The following is a 22,561-nucleotide window of genomic DNA, read 5'->3' as shown; positions in this document are numbered from 1 at the left end:
CCGTACTAGGCATTGCCTGTAAAATAACCAGCCAGTATTACATCTCTGAAGTGTTGGAGCCTGTTGTCCTCTCATACCTTCAGAGCCTGCCAACGGCCACATGGCAATAGGATAATGCATGACGACACATGGAATGCAATGTTCAAGACTTCATCGTCCATTGGATTGCATTGCTGTCTTGGTCGCCCTTTTCTCCTGATCTCCTGCCTACCGAAAACGTCTAGTCGATTATTACAGAACGATTGGCCCTGATTACACCACCCACTGCTACACCAGATCAACTTTGGCAATATGTGGAAGCAGCATGGACTGCTACACATCAACAACACATCCAGAACCTTTTTTATTCAATACTGAGGCATGTAGCAGCGGTTATACCAAGCAATGGTGGCAGCACTATCATCTTCCTCACTTCGCATGAGGCTGTATTTTCAATCATAAGCTTTGTACATGTTATCTCCCAAATCAGTTTGGGTGTGGTATCTCCGATCTTTCATAGTGCTGCATTTTGGATGGCTGTCAGTTTAGTTTCTCCATGTTTGGAGACTGCTCTTGTTTCACAATTGTATATTCAGTTAATGAAAAGCCACTCCAGTTGGCCATGTGTACTTCATTGAAGTCCAGGAGCAGTCTTGGCCTTCACTTCCAGGCCATTTTAAAGTGGATCTGAAACCACCACTGTTAATGCATAATGTTGATATATAAATACTTTACATAATAGGACAAGAAAAACTAAGTTTGTACACATACTCTACAGGTACAGAAAAGATATATATCTTGCATTATGTTCTTGTGAAGCAATGTCGAATGATTGGTAAAGTAAAAGCCGAGTGGATTGGTGAAGCTCACAACTAGTAAAAGCCGAGTGGATTGGTGAAGCACACAACTGGAAATTTCAAACACGTCAGAATATAACTGCAACATGCCATTTTTTTTAATGCATCGAACTGTAGTTTTTTTAATCATGTCCTCGTACTAACTAAAAACAAATAATTAATTTATGTCTGAATTCCCATTCTTTTCCATTAAATCTGAAATCTGGTATAACTGAGTGGACTGAATTGCTCTCTGGTATCATCTTAAATCCTTAATGTTTGTTCTGTTCAACTCCAGAGGCTCAAATTGGCCATTTCTTTGTCATATTATTCCAATTACTAAATTAAAAGAAAATTGTTGTTGCAAATTATCACATTTTATACATAATATTTGAGTAGTTCCAAGTTTGGTGTAAATGCTATTGATGATTGAACAGAAGAAAGTCACTTACCGGTATGTGATTATGATTAGGTCGGTTTATTACTGTTGTAGCTTGCTTAACATTTACTTTTAGTGGTGTTGTGCTCATGTTTAAGAAAGACTGTGGATGCTCCAGTGCTAACTCTCTTATTTTATTTTTGATTTCTTTCTCTGTTTCCACCAAATAATTTGGAATAATATGTGGAATGGTTCTGAAACATAATTGAGAATTTTCAAAGATTACCACGGGCATATTAAAATGCAGAAACATAACTACTTTCGCATCTCTACCAGAAAAGGGACTCACTTTTGAACAAGAAGATGTGCAGAAAATGTAACTTTAGCTTGAGCTATGTGACAATTAAGGGAGCATGTCAGAGAACAGTGATATCTGTGAATACCAAACTGCTTGCACACCTTGCCTTAATGTGTCATTGCTTCACTTTCTATGTGGCACAGGACTTGTATCCAAACACATTGTAGACTATAATATTAAACCTGGATATTATAATACAAACTCAATCACATCTCTCTGCCTAATGCAGTATCCTGAAAGAATGTAATTCAGATAATAACACACATTTCACTGGTACTCTGGAGGTTTGCCACCCAGGCATCTCATGAAATGTACAAGTGGTGGATAAGATGAACATGTATAGCATATTCAGAGAGAATTGACTACTTAGAGGAAGAAGAAGGAGGGTAAATTAGATGCCTATGACAGTATGCTTAAACTCTTAATGAACAATCTTTCTCACAAAAAGATATGAATTATTTCTATACCTGTAGATACAATTATGTAGCTTCACTGTTGTATTCAGTGTAAGTTAAACTTCATAGTCTCAATTCACTTTCCCTAGAAAGTGCTCATCTCATTTCATCATTTTCCAAACCCACTCACAGTACTGCAATCTTAGAGTGACCTCTTCTTATTGTATAAATATCTCTTACGATGAACACTTCAAAGCCAAATTCTTCATTCACTAACTTAAGTATTCCAATTTTCCAGTGGAATGTTCCGCACCAAAGCTCAAGGAAGAGGACTGGTTTGAAGGATCTCAGATCTAATTTTGTTTGCATTTCATGTACTCCTATGAGCTTCACACTTATTACGAATGCATGAAATTGCTGGTCACTTTGGTAGCACCGAACCACATGTTTCCACCCTTACTGACTTTTACCAATGTTATCAACATTTTCCAGTATCACTTTAAAGTTGTAATGCAGTTGAATTTTGCTTACTTTCAGTTCACAAATTGTGTTACAGAAATATTCTTATAACAGAGAGCCTTCAGGCATGTAGAATGAGTCAAGTTACACATTATCAGGAAGAAGCCGCCATTGCTACTTCTGTGAAGTATAGCAACAACAAATTATGGTGATGATCTGTTCACAGATTTGCATAAAATAAGAAATAAAACTCAGTAGGGCTAGAAAGACAAATGAAGACAAAGACATCAGGGCACAGTACTAGCTTGGATAGGACAAAGACAGGAGAAAGAAATTGGCCGTGTCTTTTTGAACACAAACCAAAAACATAAACCAGGATGTCGAAGCTAAAATTTGAACCCTTCTCCTCCTGAATGTGAATGCAATATCTTAACCACCGTGCATCTCTGCTCAGTGGAACACAGCATGATGGTAACTGAAGAAATAATGACCTACTGTGCACTCTCTCTGCATAGACTGATATCGGGCTTCTTTAAGAGGTGGAATGGTTTCCTTGACAACTTGTATCAGTCTGTGTGAATGCCTGTCGAAACAAGTTGTTACTGTTCATCCTGTGGTAGCTTGAAAAGAACTGTGTGGTACAAAGTTCTAGAAAGTGTGAGATGAGAGGTGTTGGTTAATTTTTGTACACTTGAAAGTTGAAATCGGAATAAATTTACAGGCAAATAAAGGAAGTTTATGCTGACACATTAGTGAATGAAAAAGATTTGAGAACACCATATGAAATATTCAACAATGAATTTACATTTGTGGCACAAATCGACTTGAATGTTATGTTACAGATTATATGATGAATCAAGTGAGGAAATAAATTTTACAAAACAGGTACCTAACCCTAGATGAGTTGCTCATTTCTTTCCGAAATATTTCTTATTTTTTGTTTGAATTAATTAAGTTCAAACATTTGGGCTAAAGCAAAATTCATGTCCAGAGGTACTCAGTAACTGACTGAGTGACAAAGAAACCAAGAAAATGTGTAAAATAGTGTGAGATGATACAGAATGTAGCAGGGAGTCGATTACATGTTCTCAGCTGGCAGGCACAGATGTGAAAGTGTTACAATGTGCTTGGTGCACAGTATGGCAATCCTCCCTTGTGTAATCAGATGTGGTCTATTGGATCCTTGACAACAAATATGCTCGACCACATATTCCCATGCAATCAAACGCAGGGCCACTGTCACATCTCAATGCTCCACAAATCTGGATATTGCACAATTCAATTAGCTGGCCAAATGAACCCAAAATGAGACTCCTTCAAACTCTGTTAGGTGCCAATAAAGCTGTCTCACATGCGTATGTGGCCACAGCTGCATCACAAAAACTGCTTCTTCACACTCACTTTTCATGTGTTATGTTTCACACCATCCCCCTCCACCCAATTTTGTAATTTCCTTTCCACCGAAACTGCTCTCTCACCCTTCACTCCCTTTGTGAAAGCCACCTTTTCATTTCTTATTTTCCTATTGCCACCTGAAACATGTTGTTGTGGAACCTTTCCAACTGGTTTGATACCACTTCTACAGTAAGTAAATACTATTTTTTTCATTTTAGGAATTTAATTTCAGAATAAAATTACCAGGTACATGCTAAAATCAAATGCCAGACTCAATGTTCCAAATTCTTTTATTCTGTGAGTATTTTATGTTTTGCTGATTCCTATGGAACTGTTAATTTTTATGTCAAAAAAGAGCTTGATATTTAAAATTTCATAGTATCCCAAGCTGAAAAAATTGCTGATCCTATGAATACAAAAATGTAAAAATGTAATAATGGTCACTGCTTAAACTTCACTCCAAAAATCTAAGACCAGTTTAATTAATATTTGAAAATTCTCATGAGCTGCTGAGATGTATTAGGAAATGTGTGTCAACTATACTATGTTATTAACTAACACTGTGTTAACATAATCAAACAATGGAAACTCTAGGCTGGAATATCAAACATATATGTAGAAGATGGGCTGCTACTTACCATAAAGATGACAAGTTAAGTTGCAGACAGGCACAATGAAAAGACACTAACACATTAACTTTCGGCTGAAGCCTTCACCACAAAAGGAAATACACACTCATTCATTTACACAAGCAGACACACCTCATGCACACATCACTGTCATCTCGGAGCAACAATCTGGAGGGAGCAGGGAACGGATAGCAGGGTAATGGTAGATGGGACAGTAGAGTGCTGTCTGTTAAAGCACAGCGTCAAGAGGCTGGCAAGCAGGGGAGATGAGGAGGCGGGAGGGAAATGGGGAACAACAAAGGAGAGGAGTGGGGAAGGGGACAGATGGGTGGGACAATTGGCAGAGGGTGGCACACAAAGTGGGTGGGAGATGAAAATAAGGGGGAGGTGACAGGACAGAGGTGGTGGAAATTGTTGGGTGGAGGGTGTGGGCACAGTAGGTTACTGTAGGTTGAGGCTTGGATAGTTTCGGGAGCAGAGAGTATGTTGTAAGGATAACTCCCATTTGTGCAGTTAAGAAACGCTGGTGGTGGAAGGGAGGATCCAGATGTCTTGGGTAGTGAAGCAGCCATTGAAATGAAGCATGTTATACTCAGCTGCATGTTGTGCCACGGGGTGGTCTACTTTCCTCTTGGCCACAGTTTGGCGGTGGCCATACATCCTGGTGGACAGTTGGATGATAGTCATACCAACATAAAATGCTGTGGAATGATTGCAGCAGAGCTGTTATATGTGACATGGCTGCTTTCACAGTTGGTTCAGTCTCTGATGGGTAGGATAAACCTGTGACAGGACTGGAGTAGGACGTGCTGGATGGTCAGACTGGGCAGGTCTTACACCTGGGTATTCCACAGCGATACGATCCTTGTGGCAAGGGGTTGGGTTTGAGAGTGGCACAGGGGTGCACTGGATGTTGTGGAGGTTGGACGGGTGACAGAACTCCACTTTAGGAGGGTGGGAAGGACCATTGGTAGGATGTCCCTCATTTCAGGGCATGGTGAAAGGTTATCAAAGCTATGATGAAGGATGTGGTTCAGCTGTTCCAGTATGGAAAGGTACTGGGTGACGAAGTGGGCAATCCTTTGTAGCTGATTCTTGTGGATGGTGGAAGGATTGGTTGTATGAGGTGAAATGGCACAGGAGATTTGTTTGTGATCTAGGTCTTGGAGATAGTGTTTATTTTATTTATTTATTGTTCCGTGGGACCAAATTAAGGAGAAGTCTCCATGGTCACGGAACGAGTCAATACATGAAATTATAACACAATATTAGAAACAGATAAAATGAAACATATAAAAAAAACATATTCAGGTGACAAGTCATAAGTTTAAATAAAGAAAATCAACAATGTAACACTAGAATTTGCTTAATTTTTTAGCTCTTCCAGGAGCTCCTCGACAGAATAGGAGTGAGCCATGAGGAAACTCTTCAGTTTAGACTTAAAAGAGTTTGGACTACTGCTAAGGTTTTTGAGTTCTTGTGGTAGCTTATTGAAAATGGATGCAGCAGAATACTGCACTCCTTTCTGCACAAGAGTCAAGGAAGTGTATTCCACATGCAGATTTGATTTCTGCCTAGTATTAACTGAGTGAAAGCTGCTAACTCTTGGGAGTAGGCTAATGTTGCTAACAACAAACGACATTAAAGAAAATATATACTGTGAGGGCAATGTCAGAATTCCCAGACTATTGAATAGGAGTCGACAAGAGATTCTCGAACTTACACCACATATAGCTCGAACAGCCCGTTTTTGAGCCAAAAATATCCTTTTTGAATCAGAAGAATTACCCCAAAAAATAATACCATACGACGTAAGCGTATGAAAATATGCGAAGTAGACTACTTTTCGTGTTGAAGTGTCACTTATTTCAGATACTGTTCTTACGGTAAATAAAGCAGCATTTAGTTTCTGAACAAGATCCTGTACATGGGCTTTCCACAACAGCTTACTATCTATCCGAACGCCTAGGAACTTGAACTGTTCCGTCTCGCTTATAATATGCCCATTCTGTCTGATCAAAATATCGGTTCTTGTTTAATTGTGAGTTAGAAACTGTAAAAACTGAGTCTTACTGTGATTTAGCATCAAATTATTTTCCACAAGCCACGAACTTATTTCATGAACTACATTACTTGTTACTCTTTCAATATTACACACAAGATCCTTCACTATCAAGCTGGTGTCATCAGCAAACAGAAATATTTTTGAATCACCTGTAATACTAGAAGGCATATCATTTATATAAATAAGAAACAGCAGTGGCCCCAGCACCGACCCTTGGGGAACGCCCCACTTAACAGTGCCCCATTGGGACTGAACATCACTACCACTCTCAATATTGCGGAGAATTACCTTCTGCTTTCTGTTCTTAAAGTAAGAGGCGAACCAATTGTAAGCTACTCCCCTTACTCCATAATGGTCCAACTTCTGCAGTAATATTTTGTCTCTGTCTGTGAAGGCGTTGGTGAGACCTTCAGCGTACTGGGCATGAGATGCACTGCAGATATTCCATCCCCAGGTGGCCAGGCTGTATGAGAAAGACTTTTTGGTGTGGAAGGGATGACAGCCGTCGAAATGCAGGTACTGCTAGTGGCTAATGAGTTTAATGTGGACAGAAGTCTGGCATCAGAGAGGAAGAGGTCAATGTCCAGGAAGGTGGCACATCTGGTTGAGAAGGACAAGGTGAAATGCATTCGACACAAGGTGTTGAGGTTGTGAAGGAGTGAAGATAGGGTGTCTAAGCTGAGTCCAATACATGAACTTATCATCAATGAACATGAACCAGACTAAGGGTTTTGTGTTTTGGGAAGCTAGAAAGGTACCCTCTAGATGGCCCAGGAACAGGTTGGCACAGGAGGGTGCCAAGCAGGTGCACATGGCTGTGCCACAAATTTGTTTGTATATCTTCCCTTCAAAGGAGAAGTAGTTGTGAGTTAGGACAAAGTTAGTAAGGTGTATGAGGAATGAGGCAATGGGATTGGAGTCTGAAGGACATTGGGAAAGATAGTGCTCAATAGCAGTAAGACCACGGGTGTGGGGGATGTTGGTGTGTAGGGTGGTATTGTCAACAGTGACAAGCACAGGATCCAGCAAGTAGAGGGGATAAGATGGCAGAGAGTTGGTCAAGGAAGTGGTTGGTATCTCTGATGTAGGAGGCTAGATTACAGGCAATAGGTTGGAGCTGTTGGTCAATGAGGGCTGAAAGTCTTTCTTTTGGTCCAACTACAACGGCACATCCAGAATTGCTGGGTCTGTGGATTTTGGGGAGCATGTGGAAGGTGGGTCTGTGACGTGTCATAGCAGTGAGGAGCGAAATGGATTCAGGGGAGAGGTTCTGTTAAGGGCTTAAGGCTTTAAACAGGGATTGCGGGTTATGTTGGAATTCTCCACCCAACAGTTTCCAACCTCTCTATCGCCTCCTCCCTATTGTTGTCTACCATCCTCTTTGTGTGCCGCCCTCTGTCAACACGCCGGCCCATCTTTCCCTTTCCACATCCCTATCCTTTGCTGCACACCATTCCTCCCCCCTCCCCCCCCCCCCCCCCCCCTGCTCCACAGCCTCCCGGCATTGCGCCTGTTGGCAGACTAGCCCTCAGAGAGTGGTCTTCTCTCTGTGCTATTCCTTCTCTTCCCTGCCCCCTCCAGACTGTTGCTTCCATTCTACACAGTCATGTGTGCATGAGACATGCTTGCTTGTGTGTGTGTGTGTGTTTTGTGTGTGTGCGTGTGTGTATGTTTTTCCTTTTCTGATGAAGGTTTGGCAAAAAACTGGTGTGTAAGTGTCTTTTCGTAGTACCTGTCTGCAACTTAAAGTGTCTTCTTTAAGTTAAGTAGCAATCTATGTTTCCTTAATGTTCTTATTATGTTAGCATAAACTGTTTGAAATATACCTATTTAAATATTATGTGAAGTACTGATATGAATGTGCTACCAAATTAGAGTAAATGTACAGGGTGTCCCTGGAGGAATGGTCAGTATTCAGGGATATGACAGAAACTATCATTAGAAGCAAAAAAGTCTAATAAACATGGACTCTAAAATACGTGTTATGAACATGTGAAACAAATTTATTCTACTGCAAGTTCTTTGCTTACCATAATTTTCGAGGTGGTAGTACGCACAAAAGAAGAAGAAAAATGTTCAGTAAACATGAGCTGTAAAATGCTTACCTCACGAGCTACTGTGAAAAATATCTCCTGAACAAGTGCTCACAGCTCTTACGGTATGCATTTTAGAGCCCACTTTTACTAGATCTTGTTTTGTTACGAATTACCATACTTGTTATACACCTGAATACCAACCACTCCTTCTGCAACACTCTGTATAATGAATAAGAAATAGCTTGCCTCTCAAAAAAGTATAACCACAAAATAAGGCAGGAATGATGCATAAAGAGGAAGTTGTCAAAACGTAAGTTGAGGTTGATTGTTGAGTCAAGGTAACAAAAATACAGTACATAACATGAATGTGACAGCCTGTTTCATTAACAGCGCTTGCAGCTCGGTGAACTGCAACATGTTAAAGACATTATAACATTCCTGGTCTGGACTCTCTATTAAAATATGCATGGCAGCAAGTTAATATTTTTGTATGAGCTGCAACTGCTTCATGGTATTAAAAAGAAAATCCACTTCACATAAAATTACAGTGAGGCAGAATGGCTGGCCAGTTCTTAACTCCAGGCCATGAAATTCCAGTGCTGCTGATAGACAGATTGAAATGTGAAAAAACTGATCCTACATTTTTGAACTGTTAGTTCCTTTCTCAGGAAGGAAAGAGGTATAGACTCACAGAGGTTAGAAGGGAGTAGCAGGACACCTGAAGTGCCAGGACGAGAGTCACCCCACAACTGGGTGACAAATGTGAGATGGCAAGTTGCAGGGAGGCCTCTCCTCATTCTGGGGTCCGAGTGACCTCCTCCTCCTTTCTAACCTTCCAGAATCTGTCTCTATGTTTGGCTCAGACAATCATTCAATGATGTACATATTATTGAATAAATCGCAATAAAAGACCACAACTTTATTATTTATCACAATCTGTGTGGTGAACAGTTCAGATAATTAATAATTATAAAACAAAGGTAAGAAGAATAGGATTTAACATCCTATCAGTGGCGAGATTACTATAAGTGGAACAAGGTTCAGCTTCTGGAGGAAAACTGGGCATTTAGGTGAACCACAGTGAACCTAAATTTGAAAGGCTGGATAAGGATTTGAACATGCTGTCCTTCCATATGCATATGGGAGACTGATGTCTTACCATTGCCTACCCTGTCATCTTACCCTCTCCCAGTTGTCACATACCTTTTCTCCTCACTCCTCCCCCCCCCCCCCCCCCCCCACCTCCCCCAACCCCACTCCTTGTCAGTCCAAGGAATCACTGAAACAGTCGTTGCTGCCACAGTCCAGAGTGTTTGTGTGCCTGCCTGAGCATCTATATTTAAACCAGAAAAAGAGAAGTACTTCAAAAGCTAGTACTGTCTTTATGCAGTTGTGTTTTTCTAAACATGATGCATTTATCATTTTTATCTGAATGATTGCCTTCCCTCATTTTACTTATGGTTTCCATCCTAGTGTTGAAATTACTATAAAGCCACATTTACATACAAGTGAATGTGTGTAAACACAAGTGAACCAGCATTAACAGGTCTATTCACTTATTTCCCCTCTGAAGAAGCAATTACTTACACACGAGGGAATGGAGAGAATATGAGAAAACAGGCATTAAAGCATGATAACCTAACGGATACTGCATTTTTTCCTCTCTAAAATCATCGATGTACAGGTTTTGTGCAATTCAACATAAATTATGATGTTGATGCCAAGCTCTGATATCCACACAGGATTGTATTTTATATGGCAGTCACACTGCTTATGATGAAGTAAGTAAGGCAGAGCAGGAAAGGAAAAATCTGGCTGTGTGAATTTATAGGGAAGCACGTAATGCTTGGTGGTGGTGAACTATTACTGAATTGTAGCTCCAGCCTTCCTTAGTCTTGTTCCAAGTCTTTACACTATGTCAATATGTGATTTTAGCTGTGTGGTCACTGTTATTGAAGGAGAAATTGCAAAACAGGACACTGGCAACCAAAAAGCAATGTCAGCTGAAGAAAGACTAGCACTTGTGTTCTAGTTCTTGGCAATTGGTGACTGTTTCACTAACATTAAATATTTGTTTCATATTTCACCTATTCCTGAGCTTGTATCCTCTTTACTTTATTCCCATGTGAAGGAAACAAGCAACAAAATTTTTTTCCTCACTTCCCCAGTTAAAAAAGTTTAGCAATTTCTTGTCAGGTTTCTTCATCTTCCTCTTCTTCTATGTACTTCATACTGTGGATCTCTTGGCTCTCACAAACACCTATCACATCTGTGCTCTACTAGCAACATTTCATTCTCTTCTGACCCCTCCATAGGACATACAACTCAGGTCCAATAAGAAAAGTAGTTTGCAGACAAAAACAACAGACTTGAAAGCAAATGTCCTCCACATTGTTCACACTAAGGTGAGTGCTGAAACAGAATATGAGAGAACATCCTGTCACACTTCACTGAAAGACAACCAGAGGAATATGAGTGAGCATCAGCAAATGTGAACTGGACAGGACTGAATTCTGTTTGCTCATGCTCACCATCCATTTACATCTGAAAGAAAGAAAGAAGAAAAGGTTGTTGCTTCACAACCTTTCCTCAGGTCCCTACAACATGACCCTAACCTGTCCTATGCAGAACTTCAGGCTCTACGTTCCCTAAAAGTTGATGACTCCATCATTATCCTCCCAGCAGACAAAGAATCTACCTCTGTGGTACTTGACCGAAAGAAGTATGTGAGTGAAGGTCTACGCCAGCTGTCTGACACCTCTACATACAGCATCCGCCATCAAAATCCCATCCCTGTGACTCAAACTAATCTGCAGTCCCTCCTAAAAACCTCAGGCCCCTCACAAAGAACTTATACTTCAATCCATGTAACTTCTTACACCATCCAAACCATGCCCCCCACCTTTTACCTTCTTCCTACGATCCACAAATCCAATCATCCTGGCCATCCTACAGTTGCTGGCTTCAAAGCAGGTATATCTGTCTTAGTTGATCAACACCTGAAACACACAGTACAAAGACTTTCCTCCTATATCAAGGATACCAACCAGTTCTTAGTTTGTCTGAAATCCATGCCTGCCCCACTCCCAACACACACCTTGTTTGTCACCACTGATGCCATCTCCCTCTATACCAACATCCCCCGTGTACATGGTCGGTCTGCTGCTGAAAATTTCCTTCAGTCAACACCCACCTGATTCCAGACCTATGACATCCTTCTTGCTTACCTTAATAAACTTTATGCTTACCAACAATTACTTCACCTTTGAGAGTCAGACGTACATACAGATCAGGGGTACAGCCACGGGAACCAGGATGACTCCTTCTTATGCCAACCTTTTCATGGGTCACTTGGAGGGGGCTTTCCTGGGATCCATAAGCCTTCAGCCCCATGTTTGGTTTAGATACATTGATGACATCTTTGCCGTATATGCTCGTGGTGAGGCTGACCTGTTAAAATTCCTGGAATCTCTAAATACCTTCTTCCAATTAAATTTCACATGGTCCTTTTCCAAATCCCATGTCACTTTCCTTGATGTTGATCTCATCCTCACCGAAGGCTGGCTACACACTTCTGTCCACATCAAACCTGCTAACAAACAACAGTACTAACATTTTGACAGTTGCCATGCTTCCCATGTCAAACGTTCCCTCCCATACAGCCTTGACATTCGAGGCAAACGTATTTGTTTGGATGCAGACTCTTTACAGCAATATACCACCACTGTCCTTCAGTGGACAGAATTATCTCAACAGCCTAGTTCAAAAGCAGATTTCTTGGGTTATCACATCCAATTCTGGTACTGCTGATCCCTCCAAAAAACAACTTCGGAGCACCCATTATTATCCTGGTCTTGAATGTATTAATCAGCTACTTCAACAAAGCCATGATTTTCTAAAATCATGCCCTGAAATGAGATCCATTCTGTCTGAGATTCTGCCTACCACACCTAGAGTAGCTTTTCATCACTGTCCCAATCTCTGCAATATCTTTGACACGCACTGTGCTCCTTGTGCACTCATCTCCCTACCCTATGGCTCCTACCCCTGTGACCATCCCCGCTGCAAGACTTGCGCCATGCATCCTCCTACCACCACCTATTCCATCCCTCTAACTGGCAAAACATATAATATCGAAGGGAGAGCCATCTGTGAAACTATATGTGATATACCAGCTGTCATGTAAACAGTGTTCAGCCTTTTACATCGGCATGACTACCACCCAGTTATCGGTCAGGGTGAATGGGCACAGGCAGGTGGTGTATAAAGGCAACATACAATATCCTGCCACAGACCATTCTGTAAAACATGACCATCATGAACTCGGTGCCTGTTTCACCAGACGCACTATCTGGACTCTTGCTCCAGACGCCAGTTTCTCAGAACTCTGCAGGTGGGAACTACACTACAACATGTCCTCAGTTCTCATCACCCACATACAATGCATGTAGCTTTTCCCTTTTATTAACTCGTGCACAATGTTTTAGTAATAATCTCTGTCTTGCACATTTCCCTGTCTTCCACCTTTAAGCTTTCAGGTTTTCAAATCTTGTCCAGTGTTGTCCCCAACAATCAGTCTTTCCTTCTCATACTGTCTGGTAAGTCTCCCATGACCCTGAGTTCTTGGTGACTTTTCTGAACAGTATCCCTTTTCCTAAACCTCTCCAGTCCTTTTCCTTCACCCCTCTCCCTTCCCCTTCAATTCTTCTGCCAGAAGAAGGAGCCACTGGCTCTGAAAGCTCATAAAAGTTAAACCCTTTTGTGTATGTGTTCCCCTGCCACCATTTGGTGAGCAGGATTTTTATCTATACATTTACATTATATTATCAATAATTGATTATTTTCATTATTATTTTTGTTATGAAAGAATGTTTGTTCACTTATGTTTACTCCAATGTAAACCAAGGTTAATATTTCAATCATTTACTTTGTTAGGCAATATTTTGTAATAATTCAAACCAGTTTATTTTGATAATTATTTTGTGGGTTAATTCTACCATACTAAAATGGATTTAATTGGTTACTGACTTTCAAAATGCCACTTTAGCACAACACTATAAAGAACAATTTTATCCACAATGCAGTTTAGACATGGTGCTGAAAGTGAATTTTTTCATTTGGTAACTCACCCATGCTTAGGTGGAATAACATGTTCCACAGGATTTTTACTATTTTGAGCAGGTAAGTGTTGCCAGTCATCTATGTCTGGCTTGAGCACTCTGGCAAGGTCTTGATGGCCTGTTTCTACTAGCACATTACATAATTTATTAAATGCTGTTGGTCCTCTCCGTGTTACATCTAGATACATGTCTCTCTTCAGAACACTAGGTTCTTTGTTCAACTGGAAAAAGAGAAAATATCACTGTGCTGATTGTTATTTTAAGAACATATAGCACACAGTCTGAAATAAAACTGAAAGATGTGGCGCATAATCAGGAGGAGTTACATCAGGTGACAATAATGTCCACAGTCATAGAAGATTAAACAGCAACTCTGTAGTTTACTTAAGAACAGGGCAGGTAAACCGGTTAATTCCATCTTACTAGGCATTACCACTTTACCAGCTAATATCAAAGATAAAATAATAACGGATACCTTCACAGATATGTTATTTCTGGATGACTTTCTGACTAATAAAACCCAGTGCATTGTACTGGACAGGAGGTGTTCACCAGAAACAATTCTGATATGAACAAACAGGATTATAACAGGTTGATAACGCTCACAGAAAAGTGTAATGAGGCACTCTGAGGACATACATGGGAATCTTTGGAAGGAAGGTGGTGGTGATCTTGTGAAAGCTTGTTGTGTAAACTTTGTATTTCTCATGGAGAGATTATGAGCAGACAGACATAAAGTCAGCAATTTTCCTTAATTCAATATGTAAGTGGAAATAAAGTCATTAGTATTCGTATGGAGTACCCTACTTTAGTTTTATGATTGGCTTATTTGTTATTTGCTACTGAAATATCTCATATGCTTAGATAACCCCCCCCCCCCCCCCCCCCCTCCTGCAATGTCTCCTCCCACAGCAGAGCAAAGAGAATGATACAAATGCTGTGATGCAAAGAGCATTGAATTGTTTAATGAGGGTGTGTAGATCCAACAGCAGTTCCACAATGGTCCGTCCTTGGACAATCACTCTACTTTGTGCCACCCACATGTCCATAATAAGATAATTACAGAAATCTTCTTATTCTGGAATTCAATTTGTTCTGGATATGTTTGGAAAAGGTGATGAAAAAATATGCAAAATATGACTATACGGTCTCTATAGTCAATCTATAACAAATTCAAGTCAATCACTTGCACTTTGGCAATATGGCTGAAAAAGGTGATGGAGCTGATTACATTATACTGCCAGGAACACTCTTCACTTCAAAAGTGGTTATGTGCCAAACTATCTAATGTTATATTGTTATTGTGCAAATTGATTTCTTTAATACACTGCACAAACCATGAAAGAGTTACCAGATATCTTAAAGTAGCTGAAAAATCCTTTTTTTTTTTTTTTGCCTTAATTTTAAGAAAAAGTGCACAGAATGTTTAGGAAAGATACTATTTCTTAGAACTGCCTGTCTTTCTGGTTGATGACAATGGGAGAGGACAAGATATGTTGCCGGTACCTTGCCAATGGTGATGAGCTGTAAAGGCAAATTAGGTTTCTTCCACATTCAGGTAAACAAGGATCACAGAATAAGATAAAAATCTATTTACATAGAGAAATTGCATCCTTGTCTACAATTACATAATTATTCTTTAAAATAATAGGCCTTTTACTATCTGTTTCTATCTCTTGTATGACTGATAAACTGACCTATTTCCTCTGGGTACATAATTTAGCATTTCTCATAGGGGCTAAAATGTTCCATAATTTAACACGCTGAAACCAATTTTATATACATTATTTTAGAGGTAATATGTTATTGACATTATCTTAAGCTCTTTGGCTAAGGTTTAATTGCATTTAAGGCCTAAAACAATATATCTACCAGTTTTACTCAAAAATTTCTTCTTAGTGGCTGTTCAGCATTTTTTCTGTGATTTTTGTAATAATGTTTTTAGCATATGACAAAAATCAACAGCATAGTTTCAGAACATAATTTCATAATCTTGTGAATCAGTCTTTAATCTTGTCTGCCAGCAAGCCAAGAAAGAAAACTGGAAACCCATGTAGACTAACCTATGGGAACACTTTCCCAAAAAGTGAAATATAATGACTATGCACTGGTAATCATAGCAGCCACCATTTGAAGCACACACAGCAACCATATGAGCTACAAGTGATTCAGTGTCAGTTGTTCATAGGCAGGGTCACTAAACGAACTTTGAAAAATAAATAAATAAAAATCTCAGAATTGCAGGTATGAGGAGGAAGACGATGTCATAAGAAGCTCCTGACAACTTAATGGGAAGGTAGTTTAACTGTGGTTGTTGAATGTAATAATTTATACATAATATTCATGTAATTAACACACTTTGATATTTTAAGTATTTTAAAATTCTTGTTTTATAATGCTGGTTGTTGTTGTGATCTTCAGACCAGAGACTGGTTTTATGCAGCTCTCCATGCTACTCTATCCTGTGCAAGCTTCTTCATCTCCCCGTACCTACTGCAACCTACATCCTTCTGAATCTGTTTAGTGTATTCATCTCTTGGTCTCTCTCTACGATTTTTACCCTCCACGCTGCCCTCCAATACTAAATTGGTGATCCCTTGATGCCTCAGAATATGCCCTACCAACCAATCCCTTCTTCTAGTCAAGTTGTGCCTCAAATTTCTCTCCAATCTTATTCAGTGCCTACTCATTAGTTATGTGATCTACCCATCTAATCTTCAGCATTCTTCTGTAGCACCACATTTCGAAAGCTTCTATCCTCTTCTTGTCTAAACTATTTATTGTCCACGTTTCATTCCATATGGCTACACTCCACACAAATACTTTCAGAAACGACTTCCTCACACTTAAATCTATACTCAATGTTAGCAAATTTCTCTTCTTCAGAAACGCTTTCCTCACCATTGCCAGTCTACATTTTATATCCTCTCTACTTTGACCATCATCATCAGTTATTTTGCTCCCCAAATAGCAAAACTCATTTACTACTTAAAGCATCTCATCTCATTTCCTAAACTAATTCCTGCAGCATCACCTGATTTAATTCGCCTACATTCCATTATCCTTGTTTTCCTTTTGTTGATGTTCATCTTATATCCTCCTTTCAAGACACTGTCCATTCCGTTCAACTGCTCTTCCAAATCCTTTGCTGTCTCTGACAGCATTACAATGTCATTAGCGAACCTCAAAGTTTTTATTTCTTCTCCATGGATTTTAATACCTACTCCGAATTTTTCTTTTGTTTCCTTTACTGCTTGCTCAATATACAGATTGAATAATGTCAGGGATAGGCTACAACCCTGTCTCACTCCCTTTCCAACCACTGCTTCCCTTTCATGCCCCCCGACTCTTATAACTACCATCTGGTTTCTGTACCAATTGTAAATAGCCTTTCGCTCCCTGTATTTTACCCTGATACCTTCAGAATTTGATGATTAAATTACAATGCTACGTTAAAAACATAGAATTCCCTGAGATTTTATGAAATTCCCTGACATTCCCCTGATTTTTCCTACTAAAATGTAATTTCCTGAGAACTCCAGATTTTCCAGAAAATCACCTCTCTGATATGTCTCCACAGGTATCTGGAGTCATGCTTCCTACAGTATTGCAATTGAAGGATGTGCATTAGAGTATCACAAATTGGACATGACAGTCAGGTCTTCACTTGAATTAATATAATCAAAGCACAAATAATTCTATAATGTTGAGTGGGAGGTGGTGGTGGGGGGGATTACGTGGGCTGAACTATAGGGTTATTGCACTCATTCTCTCCCAATCTCAATAATGACATCCACTCACATAGTGGCACAATCACATAAAACTGTAAAATACTGTAAGTTTCAACTAGTGTTCTAACACTTCTTTCCTTCTCATCCCATGTGGTAAGTCTCCCTTGGACTGGTGCTCTGGATGACTTTTCTGAACTCTCCCCATTTCCTAAACCTCACCAGTCTTTTTTCTTCATCCCTCTTCCATCCTCTTCAACCTTTCTGCCAGAAGAAGGAGCCACTGGCACAGAAGGCTTGCACATTTCATCTATTCAGTTACATTATATTTTCAAGAATTGATTATTTTTGTTGAAATAATTACTTTTTTGTTTGTGTTGCATCTGCATATATGCAGTCCTGGTATACAATGAAAATCCCACACCACAATATCATAGCAGATCACTAAAGGAACTGAAACAAAATGTTGCATCCCGCTGACAAAGTGGAATGCCATGTAGCAATTTGATTTTGGCTGCAGCAGAAATGTTGCATGTGCCAGGCTAATCCATGCAGATAAGGAAGTCACCTGGACTGACCTGTCACAGCACCATTCTTTTTGAAACGACAATCAAAACTTTATGACTATCACTCAAAGGGAGTACTTTTCTCTGAGTGCTCACAGAGAGTGGATGTAAAGTGGAGAATGGTCACTGTATCGTGCATATGATGTTTTAACTTCGATAAATAAAAAATAATTTAATGTGAAAAATTCATTTGAAAAAAAGTTATTTTTTGCAATAGTAATAATTAGTGGGGAGGGATAGCAGAGTAGGGTTGGGGGGATAGACTGTGCTGCCTGTGGGAGCCTGCAGGGCGGTGGTGGGACAGCATGGGGCTAGCAGGTGCAGTGTTGTGAGGCTGCACTTGAGGGGTGGTCCATGCATGCTCCCACAGGGAGCATAGCATCTTCCCACAAGCCCACCCTGCTATCCCTCCCCATCCCATCCCATCCCATGTCACCTCCCTCCCACCAACCACCCCAGCAGACTGCTGCTCAACTCAGACGCAATCAGACTCCATGACTAGAGACAGTGACCACGCGCGGGTGCGCATGCGTCCGTCCGTCCGTCCGTCCGTCCGTCCGTCCGTGTGTGTGTGTGTGTGTGTGTGTGTGTGTGTGTGTGTGTGTGTGTGTGTGTGTGTGTGTGTGTGTGTGTGAGAGAGAGAGAGAGAGAGAGAGAGAGAGAGAGACCTGAGTTTTGCTTGTGCGAAAGTGTGTTTTCTGTTTGGGAAGGAGGACTTTGTCTGAAAGCTTCATATTTTAACAGTCTCTTCCATTGTGCCTGCTTGTGACTTAACATCCTCCTCTATGTGGTGATCGGTGATATTTCATATTGTTACTCCATGCAGGACTTTCCACTGTTTAGTGGTCAGTTGATTAAATTTCATATTGGGTGAGATGGAATAAACAAAGACGATCATTCTGGATTACCATAAAAATAAAGTAACTTTTGCCATTATTCAGTAATTAACCATTATTCAGTAATTAACTGTACCTCATTTTACCCAGTCAATTTCTTTTACATGGTACGCTACATATCTGTTATATTTTCTCATTATACATTAATTTTGGTTATTGATCCATTATCTACAAAACTGGGAAGTCACAATCTGCAGGTAAATTAGCCTCTGTCCTCTTGCCCGAATATAAAACACAGTTGACTAAAAAGGGTCCATTATGATCGGTATCCCACGAGCACCAAATACTGGATGGTCTTCTCCAAAAAGAAAGGAAGGAGGAAGATTGGGTTTAATATCCCTTTGACATTGAGGTCACCAGAGATGGAGCCCAAGCTTGGACTGTGTCCAGGACAGAGAAGGAAATCATCTGCACCCCTTCAATGGAATCATCACGGCATTTGCCTGGAACAACTTAGGAAAATCATGGAAAACCTAAATCTGGATAGCTGGACTCGAGTTTAAACTGCCATCCTCCTAATTGCGAGTCTAGTGTGCTAACCACTGTACCACCTCACTCGGTAGAGGGTCTTCTCAGGGGAGCCACAAGCCATACATTATAAGACTGTGTCCTGTACTAAAATTAATGAAAAGAACTTCACCTTGTATGTGTGGGCACGACGAGGTATGCCACTCAGCTGAGTGGATGATTTTACTAGCTGCAGTCACCTCCAGCCATTTTTCTTCCCTCTATGTATGACTCTACATCCCAAAGATAAGGTGTTATCAGGTAGAGGGACAACACTATGTGCCTCCTCGGTTGTAAAGTCTGGTAATTCATTTCCCAGAAAGACCATGTTCCCTGGCTCCAGTGAAGTGACACCACCTACCCCAAGCTGTGTTAGTGGAGGAGGAGTCCTCGGTATTCTGTGCCTATTTACCTACTGGGTATATGCATCATAGAGACTGAAGGGCACTCTAGGAGACAGAGCAGATGAAAAATTATGTCGATTGGATGTCTCCTGTATCCTCAGGATTGTGTGTAGTTCTGCATCATACACAATGAATTCTCCAAGTAAACTGCATGTTCTGGGAGTATCACAGAGCAGCCAACAGAGTCATCCTCTTCAGAGCCTGTGAATACTGCTATCTAACTGCAGCATGAAGTAAGAAATATGACTCAGTGTATAAAAATGTCTGTTACCAATATGCAGGAATCTAGTTTCAATTATATAGGGTAAATTTGAATCTCTTATGTTGATGTTCATTATTTAACCTGGTGTAGATATGACCCATTTGAACTGTTATGGTAGGCACCCATCTGGCAGCTGCACTTTATTTGGAATGGTGAGATGTTCAGGTAGTAGGGCACTCAGTCTCTGCATGGTGTTGTATTTGAGATTCCCTTGTGGCAACAATGGCACTTGAAACCAAAATTTTCTGTCATAGTCATTCCAAATGGTGCTATAATCTGACTTGTGATATACACTGAGGTGACAAAAGTCATGGCATACTTCCTAATATTGTGCCGGACCTCCTTTCACCCGGCGTAGAGCAGCAACTTGGCAGGAGTAGATTCGTTTAAAATCCTGTCGACTACAAGGCCATTAGAGGTGGAACAGAAGCTCGGATTAGAGAAATGGCCAGACACAGGTTTCAACTGTCATCCTCCCTAATGCTGCTCCAGTATGCTAACCACTGTACTACCCTGCTCGCTGCAGCAACTCGATGTGGCATCAGCTCAACAAGTCGTTGCAATTCTCCTGCATAAATATTGAGCCATGCTGCCTATATAGCTTTCCATAATGCGAAAGTATCGCCAGTGCAGGATGTTGTGAATGGACTGACCTCGCAATTATGTCCCATACATGTTCAGTGTGAATCACGTAGGGTAATCTGAGTAGCCAAATCATTCACTCAAACTTCCAGCATGTTCTTCAAACCATTCTCGAACAATTATGGCCCAGCGACATGACATCACTGTTTGGGAACATGGAGTTCATGAATGGCTGCAAATGGCCTCCAAGTAGCTGACCATAGGCATTTCCAGTCAATGGTCGGTTAAGTTGGACCGGACAATCCAGTCCATTCCATGCAAATGCATCCACACCATTAATGAGTCACTACCTGCCAGCACAGAACCTCACTGACAACCTGGGTCCATGGCTTCGTGCGGTGTACGTCACACTCATAACCTGCCATCAGCTCTTACCAACTAAAATCAGGACTCATCCGACCAGACCATGTTTCCCAGATGTATAGGGTCCACCTGATACGGTCACAAGCCCACGAAAGGCACTGGAGGCGATGTTGTGCTGTTAGCAATGTGTTATATCAGAATAACACAATAACATCCAAAATACTTAAATGGATTTATTCACAATGATACTGGTTCACAATAGCACTTCGCAATCCATAGCAATTACACAAGTCCAGGACACTCCAATTCACATCCGATATAGTTGAGACAGTATCCTAAGTTCCACAGGGTTCCTAGTACATGAGATCACTAGTCACAAGTACGAGTGAAGGCAGGCGTACGATTGGCTGTACGGTGCTGGTGCAATGGCCTATATACCATTCCAGTAGTCTGGGAATATGGTATGTGGTGGCACTAGGGGGCTGAGTGGAGACTTGCTTCTATCTCATGACACTGGCCCTCTAGTGGTCATTTCGAAAAGGACTATGCGGCTGGTTGGCAAATCTACATGCCCAATCCGTGTGTGTTATCTTTGCAGCTGCGTGGCTGGCTGCACTTTGCATGTGTTGATGTCCGCCGCTGTCGGCGGGTGGCTGACTGACGGTGGATACCAAACAAAGGCACTCACGTTGGTCATCTGCTGCTGTAGCCCCTTGACACCAAATTTCGCCCCACTGTCCTATCGGGTACATTCATTGTATGACCCACATTGATTTCTGCAGTTACTTTACTCAGTGTTGCTTGTCTGTCAGTACTGACAACTCTATGCAAACACTACTGCTCCCGGTCATTAAGTGAAGGTCACCAGCCATGGTGTAGTACACGGTGGAACATAATGTCTAAAATGTGGTATTTGCAGCATATTCCAGACACTGTGGATTTCGAAATACCGAATTCCTTAGCAAATTTTTTTTTTTAGTGCTTCAATCTAACCAGTAGAGTCACAGAGCTGGATTTCAAACTTTCCTGTTAAGCTGAGTTAAAAAGCAGTGCACTAATGACAAATTTAGATACTATTATCACATTTTTCATTGGAATAATACAAATACTGTGTATTTAAAAGCAGAATAAATACAATAAGATAAAATATACCCGATATCTTTCTGCCATCCTTGGACTAAAAACTCCATTTTCAACTAATTTTGAAAGAACATTATTTAGTTCTGTACTTTCCACTAGCTGCACAAGGTTCTTGATAATTGTTTGTCTGTCTCTTTCCTCCATATGGAATTAAGCACCAATAAAACTGCAACAAAAACAGATATTAAACATGTCTTATGGTCCTTACAAGTAGGAATAATACCTACCAGTATGTTTTAATGATGAGCAACTTAATTCCCCCCCCCCCCCCCATATATATGCATATCAGCATGGTAAAAACACCACTACTGCTGTCACTGAAGTTGTTAACCAGGTGTTAACTGCATTCGAAAATAAGGATCTAGTATCAGTCGTACTGTGCGATCTTAGCAAAGCCTTCGACTGCATACCATCTAACACCCTACTTGCAAAACTGGAATTTTATGGCATACACAAACCATC

The 22,561-nt window shown here is 40.6% G+C and overlaps 1 protein-coding gene across 1 annotated transcript in view; it reads right to left on the bottom strand.

Moving 5' to 3' along the window:
• LOC126253387 (caspase-2) overlaps window positions 1-22,561 on the bottom strand; it is an 83,966-nt gene that overhangs the window by 48,501 nt on the left and 12,904 nt on the right. Inside the window, exons 2-4 of the mRNA XM_049954681.1 lie at window positions 22,112-22,265; window positions 13,661-13,872; window positions 1,268-1,448 (exon numbers count right to left, since the gene is read on the bottom strand). Of these exons, the coding sequence (XP_049810638.1) occupies window positions 1,268-1,448; window positions 13,661-13,872; window positions 22,112-22,243 (525 nt within the window). The 5' untranslated portion in view covers window positions 22,244-22,265. The remainder of the gene's footprint in view (window positions 1-1,267; window positions 1,449-13,660; window positions 13,873-22,111; window positions 22,266-22,561) is intronic.

The sequence above is a fragment of the Schistocerca nitens genome, chromosome 4, assembly GCF_023898315.1.
Source record: "Schistocerca nitens isolate TAMUIC-IGC-003100 chromosome 4, iqSchNite1.1, whole genome shotgun sequence".
Classification (NCBI taxonomy): domain Eukaryota; kingdom Metazoa; phylum Arthropoda; class Insecta; order Orthoptera; family Acrididae; genus Schistocerca; species Schistocerca nitens.
This window is presented reverse-complemented; position numbering and strand designations above follow the sequence as displayed.